The sequence below is a fragment of the Acanthochromis polyacanthus genome, chromosome 11 (assembly GCF_021347895.1).
Source record: "Acanthochromis polyacanthus isolate Apoly-LR-REF ecotype Palm Island chromosome 11, KAUST_Apoly_ChrSc, whole genome shotgun sequence".
Taxonomy (NCBI): domain Eukaryota; kingdom Metazoa; phylum Chordata; class Actinopteri; family Pomacentridae; genus Acanthochromis; species Acanthochromis polyacanthus.
Genome location: NC_067123.1, coordinates 41,539,254 through 41,548,212, shown reverse-complemented (window position 1 = coordinate 41,548,212; position 8,959 = coordinate 41,539,254). Strand labels below are relative to the sequence as shown.

Here is an 8,959-nt window from a genome sequence, read left to right as displayed (position 1 = left end):
TTGTGTTTCTGTTGTTTCAATTGTGTGAACTAGTTTTAGAGTTTTAGATAGCCGGATTGTTGCTATTTTATGACATTACACTCCTCAGTCCATGATTTTTTATTGTATACAGATAAAAAGTGTTTTCATGTCGTAAAATCTCTAAATAGAGCAAAGGGAGAAACAAAAGATGGTGCAAAACAAGCCTGCTGCATTTGAATAGAAGGGATTATCTTTTTATTGCCGAGGCCGGCATGCAAATGAGGCTGAGGCTGCCGGTTTCCAATAATTAGAATTTAACCATTTGTCAGATTTGAAAATGACTCACTCTTTCTCAAATCATCACATTTATCTCTGATTTGCTTCCAATTTTACGTTTTTATAGGATCAAACAACATGTCATTGGTTTGGAATCTGTAATATTGGACAAGTTGATGAAATAATCTGTGATTATTGGTGAGCTAAAATAGTTTTTGTTTAACTTTCATAACAGATTTAGCAAGTTTGAGGAGTTGTAATGCAAAAACTAAAATATTGGTCGATAGTCTGATCTAAGTAGAATAAAGTTCTGAAGTTTGAAAATGGAAAAATAGAACATTTTAGGGCTTTATCTTTAATATTTCCTGGGATATTGCTCTTTAAAAAAAATCCTCAAATTTCACTGTGTGAAAAAATCTGCTGAAAGTCGGTCAACTGGCAACTTTTTAAAATGTATAATCTCATAAAAAAACTCAATAAATCAACCTTGAATCTCACAGATACCATTTTAAATACACAGTTTTTGATAAAAATCTGATGGAGTTGATTAGATTCCTCTTGATGATTTGAGATGCAACGACCCCAACATAAATGTAACATTTATGAACACATTTAGAGACGAGTCTTAGTTCAATTCTCCTTTTAATTGCCATAAAAACACAGTTTTTTGTTTCCTTTCACTGTTCATGACAGAAATAAAGCTTTAACGTGTAAAATATGGAGTTTATGTAGCTTCTATATATTTGTGCAACAGTTTAAAAGGTGGAAAAGAGCTCAGTGCAAACAAAGTACTTCATAGCCATTAGAGTATTAATATAGGGCTCCATCTTTTTAACTTTCATATACAAGATTTTTGGGTTTAATGTAAAACAGAACCAGAGTCTGTGATTTCACTCTTTCAGCCTTGGGTCCAGTAGATGAGGACAGAGATGGAGGCCACCATCAGCTGACTGCAGCCTCCAAACAGAGCTTCAGATCCTCCATGTAACGTCGTAGCTGAGATCGTCGAAGCACTGCTGCCTCCGGTGGAGGCTGTGGACGACTGAGTGGTGGAGGCTGGTTCTCCACGGCTTTCAGTAGTCCCAGAGGAGTTTACAGGTCCCTGGGATGAGGTGGTGGTAGCTAGGAGGGTGGAGGAGGCTGGTTCTCCACGGCTTTCAGTAGTCCCAGAGGAGTTTACAGGTCCCTGGGATGAGGTGGTGGTAGCTGGGAGAGTGGTGGAGGCTGGTTCTCCACGGCTTTCAGTAGTCCCAGAGGAGTTTACAGGTCCCTGGGATGAGGTGGTGGTAGCTAGGAGGGTGGAGGAGGCCGGAGGTGCATGTGAGGTCGGTGGGCTGCCGGAGGGGACGGAGGTTTGGACGGACGTCGGCATGGTCATTGGAGTCGAACTTGTCGAATCAGTGCCGTTACTGGTCCCTGTTGCATTTGTTCCGCTTGTTTGCCCCTGTAGAAGACCCACAGAGCAAAGAACTACATTCAGTTAACTCTTACAAGGCCATGTTTCTGGAGAAGTACATACACACATGGACAAAATTGTTGGTACCCCTCAGTTAAAGAAGGAAAAACCCACAATTCTCACTGAAATCACTTGAGACTCACAAAAGTAACAATAAATAAAAATTTATTGAAAATTAAATAATCAAAAACAGCCATTACTTTTGAATTGTTGATTAACATAATTATTTAAAAAAACAAACTAATGAAACAGGCCTGGACAAAAATGATGGTACCTCTATAAAAGATTGAAAACTATTTGACCAGAGTGACATGATTAACTCAGGTGTGTCATTTAATTGACATCACAGGTGTTTCCAAACTCATAGTCAGTCTGCCTATTTAAAGGGAGACAAGTAGTCACCCTGCTGTTTGGTGAAAAGGTGTGTACCACACTGAACATGGACAACAGAAAGCGAAGGAGAGAATTGTCCCAGGACATCCGAAAAAAAATGATAGACAAACATCTTAAAGGTAAAGGCTATAAGACCATCTCTAAACAGCTTGAAGTTCCTGTGACAACAGTGGCTCATATTATTCAGAAGTTCAAGACCCACGGGACAGTAGCCAACCTCCCTGGACGTGGCCGCAAGAGGAAAATTGATGACAAATTGAAGAGACGGATCGTTGGAATTGTATCCAAAGAGCCCAGAGCAACCTCCAAAGAAATTAAAGGTGAACTCCAAGGCCAAGGTACATCAGTGTCAGATCGCACCATTCGTCGTTGTTTGAGCCAAAGTGGACTTCATGGGAGACGACCAAGGAGGACACCACTGCTGAAAAAAACTCATAAAAAAGCCAGACTGGAATTTGCAAAAATGCATGTTGACAAGCCACAAAGCTTCTGGGAGAATGTCCTTTGGACAGATGAGACCAAACTGGAGCTTTTTGGTAAGGCACATCAACTCTATGTTCATAGACTGAAAAACCAAGCATACGAAGAAAAGAACACTGTCCCTACGGTGAAACATGGAGGAGGCTCAGTAATGTTTTGGGGCTGCTTTGCTGCATCTGGCACAGGGTGTCTTGAAAGTGTGCAAGGTACGATGAAATCTGAAGACTATCAAGGCATTCTGGAGAGAAATGTGCTGCCTAGTGTCAGAAAGCTTGGTCTCAGTCGCAGGTCATGGGTCTTCCAACAGGACAACGATCCAAAACACACAGCCAAAAACACCCAAGAATGGCTGAGAGAAAAGCGTTGGACTATTCTAAAGTGGCCTTCTATGAGCCCAGATCTGAATCCCATTGAACATATGTGGAAGGAGCTGAAACATGCCATTTGGAGAAGACACCCATCAAACCTGAGACAACTGGAGCTGTTTGCTCATGAGGAGTGGGCCAAAATACCTGTTGACAGCTGCAGAACGCTCATTGACAAATACAGAAATCGTTTAATTGCAGTGATTGCCTCAAAAGGTTGTGCAACAAAATATTAAGTTATGGGTACCATCATTTTTGTCCAGCCCTATTTCATTAGTTTGTTTTTTTAAATAATTATGTTAATCAACAATTCAAAAGTGATGGCTGATTTTGATTATTTCATTTTCAATAAATTTTTATTTATTGTTACTTTTGTGAGTTTCAAGTGATTTCAGTGAGAATTGTGGGTTTTTCCTTCTTTAACTGAGGGGTACCAACAATTTTGTCCACGTGTGTATACTAAAACATATAGTAAAACCACCTAATCCATAAAAATATCGATCAAGTCTTGCTAGGTCGCATTGCCGTAGACGTTCGCCATGTTGAATTTCGGCCGGTACGCAGCCCGATAAGAGCTTCGTAATTGTGGCTTCGTTATAACGGCTCATACGGGTTTATCATTTGAAATAAGCAAATTTGGGGCCAATGTTTATATCTTACCAAACATACGGGTGTGTGCATATTTTATGTTAATTAGCAATCATGAACAAGTCACATGTGTTGAGCCGAGAATGTTCAGTTTCGGCTGTATGTACGAGTAAGCGGGAACGAGTATACTCGGTCCCGGCTTTTTAAGGGTTAAACAATTAAACATGCACTCTAATAATAATTCAAGCATTTAATTAATCACATGGCTGCAAACTAGCTGAATAAGTTTACAGATTCAGAAAAGCCTTTTAAGTTGCAAACATTAAAACAGGGTGTCATCTGCATATGTGTGTAGTTGAAACTCAAATTTCTGTGTTGATTAAAAACTAGTTATGTGGTAGTTAGCTATGATCATTTCAGATTTGGACTCATTGATCTGCAGCAAATTCTTGGAATCCAGGTTTTAATTTAAACAAGGACATCATGAGATACATCAGTGGCACCTGAATTTAATGGGACATAAAACATGATGTCATCTGCATAGAAATAAATGACTTAAAGGCATTATGGAGGATGTTTTTGTTGTTTAATTTGTCTGATTCACATAAAATTAATATACTGACCTTTAGTGGACTTGTATGTATGGTTTCTAAAAGAATAAAAAATTTAAAAAAAAATAACTGTGGACATGGCAGGACCTGAAAAACATCAGCCAATCAAAGCGCTCGGACCGAGGCATTTGGTTTGCTCCCTTTCCTGTCAATCAAAAATCTTCCGGCTCAGGCCTAGTTACATAGATTACGTACGCCTTGGACTTACGTGTTTTCTGTATGTGTTGCTTTGGTATAGCTTCGTAGTTAGCTGGAGACTTGTTTTGCTCATCTTTTTTTACATGATGGCAGATAAAGATCCAGGGGGACCCAGCCCGTAAAAGAAAGGCATTTTTTGAGGTCAGAGAAAATAAAAAGACGACTGGATCGCGAGAATGCAAAAACAAAAGTGATTATTGGCGAGTCATTTGGGCAATGGCGTCAGCTCAAGCAACAAATGGACCTAAAGACAGATGCCTTGGTTGCTAAATTCCTTCTGGACAGGTAAAATATACTATTGTATTATACTGCGGCTGTAGGCAACTTAACGAATCCTACGCAAGTTTCTGGAGGGGGGTGTTTCTTCGTAAATGTTAAGAGGAGGGAGGTTAGAGGGGGGTGAGGGAGAGGTTGTATGTGCGCATGCTACGTTCAAAGTCGTAGGAAATTAAATCTCCTCTAATGCCTTTAACCTCAACTTCCATTCAGTTTTAAATCAACTATTGCATACATTTCTATTTATCACTACTCTGTCAACCATCAAAATAATAGTTGCAACAATATCATACTTAAAAGTTGCATTGGTTTTATTCATTCCTATGCAGATGACACCCTGTTTTATGTCTAATTAAAGTTTGGTACCACCGATACTGAAATTAAAAACAATATTTTCAAGAATTTCCTGCAACTGAATGACTCTAAACCTGAGCATGGTAGCTGCATTTTTTGTGTATAATTTAGATAGATTTCTCCTGTTTTGCAAAATCATAGACAACTAGTAAAATGACAGAAATGAAGTATTATTTTACAATATTTTGTTTAATTTTACTCCAATTCTGAAATAAATACATTTACAGATTCCGATAAACCTTTTAAGTTGCAAACATTTGCAACAACAGTGTGTCATCTGTGTATCCATGGAGTTTAAACTCAAATTTCAACATTAGTTCATTTAAAACTAGTTTTGTACTAGTTAGTTGTGATCACATCAGATTTGGAGTCATTGAGCTGCCGGAAATTCTTGGAATCCAGTTGCAGTAATCATGTTACATCACTTTCATTTTGTGTGTAATTTGAACTCTGTATTAGTTGGTTTTAAAGTAAAATTCTGGTACCACTGACGTCTCTTGTTGTGTTCTTGTTGAAATTAAAAACTGGATTCCAAGAATTTCCTGCCGCTCAATGACTCCAAACCTGACGTGGTCGTACGTAACTACTACATAACTAGTTTTGAATCAACTAACACTAAAATTTGAGTTCAAATTACACACAATATTTATTTCATGCAACATTATTATGTCAATCCAAAGTAGTTTAAATCAATCCACTGGAATTTAAGAAAGTTCCTTGAAGACGTTTCACCTCTCATCCAAGAGGCTTCTTCAGTTCTGGTGGTGGTTGGTGTTGCCTCAGCCTTTAAACCTCTGTGAGGTGTGTCCAGGGATATTATTCCAATGACCAATACCAAGACTCATCTGACGACTCAACGATGGTCGTATAATAGCCCTGGACACACCTCACAGAGGTTTAAAGAGCTGAGGCAACTCCAACCACCACCAGAACTGAAGAAGCCTCTTGGATGAGAGGTGAAACGTCTTCAAGGAACTTTCTTAAAGTCCAGTGGATTGATTTAAACTACTTTGGATAACCATGACCTGGATGAATGAGAACCTACACAGACATTATTATGTCAACAATCCAAATAATAGTTGCAACAATATCATACGTAAAAGTGGTGCTGGTTTTATTCCTGTTACATGTCCCATTAAATTCTGGTACCACCGATGTCTCTTCCCAGAATGTCCTACAGATGAATGACTCCAACTCTGAGTTGATCATCACTAACTACGACATAACTAATTTTAAACCAACTATTGCAGAGTTCAGATTACACACAAAATTTCGATGATGCAATATTATTATGTGAAGCCAAGCAATCAAATAAAGGTTTATCTCAGTAAATTAGATTTATTTTTAACTTGTAACACTGCATTGAATCAAGTAGAGGGATTTAGTTTAGTGGTAGATTCTGCAGGAAATAATCGATAAAAATGTACTTTAAGGAACATAAATGTGATCATCTAAATGTCAGATGATGAACAGATGATATTAGGAGGAAGTATAACATAAGGAAAGTGTTAAATGTGGTAAATTCCACTCTGTGCTCTTTCAAATCAGATGTTTAGTGTCTTTCCTGCTGCAGATAAAACCCTCAGCGCAGCGTCGGTCTGTTTAAAAGCTTTTGTAAGTACAACCATGCAAAGGTCAAGCACCTGCTGCACCGAGCATGAACGCATTAAGGCCGCTTTGCATATCGCTGTGGTCGGTCGGTCCGCAGCAGCAGAGATCGGCAGATTGTGTTATATAATAGTCCTCTGGCTGTGTCTGTTGTGTTACATCTCCTCTTTATCTTTTACCCTCACAGGTTATGTGCAGTTTTTATAGAAATGAATGGGCCCCTGCGGCTGACCTCCAGCTAAAAAAGGTTTGGTGATGGATTAGGTTTCACAGATCAAAAGCAGGAAAGGAGCTCGTTGTTAACACACACGGAAATAATAGTTTAATAACTCCAACCACTCAGTTTTAAAGGAAACTCACTGTTTTACATTCAGACATATGATTTAAAAAATGGTGGCTAGTAAATAAAAAGAATATAACTGGCTTCAGACACCAGCCTAAGAAGTTAACATTTTGGGTTAAGACCCTGCAGCGTTGTTTATGATGGAGTTTTACATGAATAATTTACATTTTCCAGATTTAAACATAAATAAATTATATAAAATACTACTCTTCCTGCAGTAATAGATATAAAGGCTGAGACCCTCCAGTATGGAAATTAAACTAATTAATTTTAAAGTAGAATTACGAGAAATATATACACAAACCCCTCAAAATACAAGGATTTCCTGGATTCTCCATGTGCCTTTTTGGGGGTATTTTCAAAAAATTGTTTTAATATAATTTATTTTAATTTAATTTTGTTTTATTATTTAATAATATTATATTATTATTAATTTTACATCATTAACACATCCATACAGATTGCATTTACTGGCCTCCTCTCTTCTTCTCCAAGGTTTGTTTTTGTTTTTATTTATTTTTTGAGGGAATTGTTTAATTAAAATTTGGTTTATTGTTTATTAATTTAATAATAATAATTACATCTTTAAAAATTTCTTGCCTCTCTGGATTCGCCAAGGTTTGCTTTTTAATGTGGATTAGTAAATTTTATTTTATGTGATGTAATGTATTTATTTGTTTATTTTTAACATTAAAAATGATTATTCATTTTACATTATTTAAATTTCCAAGGAAATTATGAAGTACATTTAGTGTCCTTTAGTGGTTTGTTTTTTAGTGTATTTTTATTATTTATGTGAATTGCTAAATTTATTTTCATTTCATTTTATTTTACTATACATAAATTGTATTTTGTTATTTAATAATGTAGTATTATTATTTATTTTACATCATTAACATTCACTGGCCTCCCTGGATTCTCCAAGGTTTGTTTTTTATTTTAATTTAATTTAATTTAATTTTTTAATGTAATTTTATTTATTTTATGAAATTTAGTTATTTGTTTTATTTTATTTATTAATATTAAAAATAATTATTCTTTTTTACATTATTAATATTTCCAAGGAGAATGTAGACTTGCTTCTCGTAGTGATGAAAAGTTCGCATATCTTACTCATGATTATTAACATGTGAAGGTAATATTTTGTGAAGTAATTTGTGTTTTTGACTCGTATAGGAACTAGAAAAGGTCAGGGGTGAAATCCGTCTCAGCTCTTAACTCAGTAAGCAAAAAAAGATCTTGTAAATGTTTGAATTTGCATTTTTATGGGAACTTTATTGCACTTTGGTGCACAGAAATCTGAAAATTTGAACTTTTAGACTTTTCTGACTCCATCTGCTGACACTAAAAGATGATTTTGAATCAATGTTTTCACAAATCTCTTTGTGTTTTCCTGCTTCTTGCTGCCATTTGCATAGACTGGCATCCATTTAAATATGCTGTTTACGTCTGGAGAATTTGAATGTCCCCACACTTAAGCTCAGAAAACAAATGGCAGCTTCCTCGTATTCAAACTGAAGACTAAACGGAGGAGGAGGAGAGTTTGGTTTTTAGTTTGGATTCAGAGTTTCTTACCTGGGTGCAGCTCAGGAGCATCAGAAAGGTCAGAAGGACCTCGAACATCTCGGTCATCTTCATCTTCCTGTGGAGTTTCTTTGTCCTTTATGGCTGCCTCCACCTCCCCTCCTCTGCTTTTATACCTGCACAACACTGATGCTGATAACAGAACAGATAAAAACCCTGAAGACCTCAATGCAGCTGATAAGATCCGCATGTAAATTTGAATTCTGGCACCAGGAAATGCTTGTGTGAACACCTTCTGCTGTATTCCAGTCCAGAGAGGATCATATTATATGTCGTCTCCGGACTCAGGTTACACTTTGTTTTGGGTGAGGAAGTTCTGGAGTCCAGGGATTGTCCCAGGGTGCTGCCATATGACACCCCAGATCACATTTCTGCAGTTTATCCTCTTTTAATTCATGTTGACACACCTCGGTGTGCAGTTGCTTCCCAAAATATGCGAAAAATAGCTTTTTGTGGCGCTTACAAA

At 37.1% G+C, this 8,959-nt stretch overlaps 1 protein-coding gene across 1 annotated transcript; it reads right to left on the bottom strand.

Annotated features, from left to right (window-relative positions):
• Nucleotides 1-862: 862 nt before the first annotated feature.
• LOC127536181 (uncharacterized) lies at nt 863-8,618 on the bottom strand. Its single transcript, XM_051955851.1, has 2 exons — nt 8,485-8,618; nt 863-1,681 (listed from the first exon to the last, which is right to left on the bottom strand). Exons 1-2 carry the CDS (start codon nt 8,545-8,547, stop codon nt 1,136-1,138), a joined length of 609 nt encoding a protein of 202 aa, XP_051811811.1. The 5' UTR covers nt 8,548-8,618; the 3' UTR covers nt 863-1,135.
• Between the last annotated feature and the right edge of the window lie 341 nt (nt 8,619-8,959).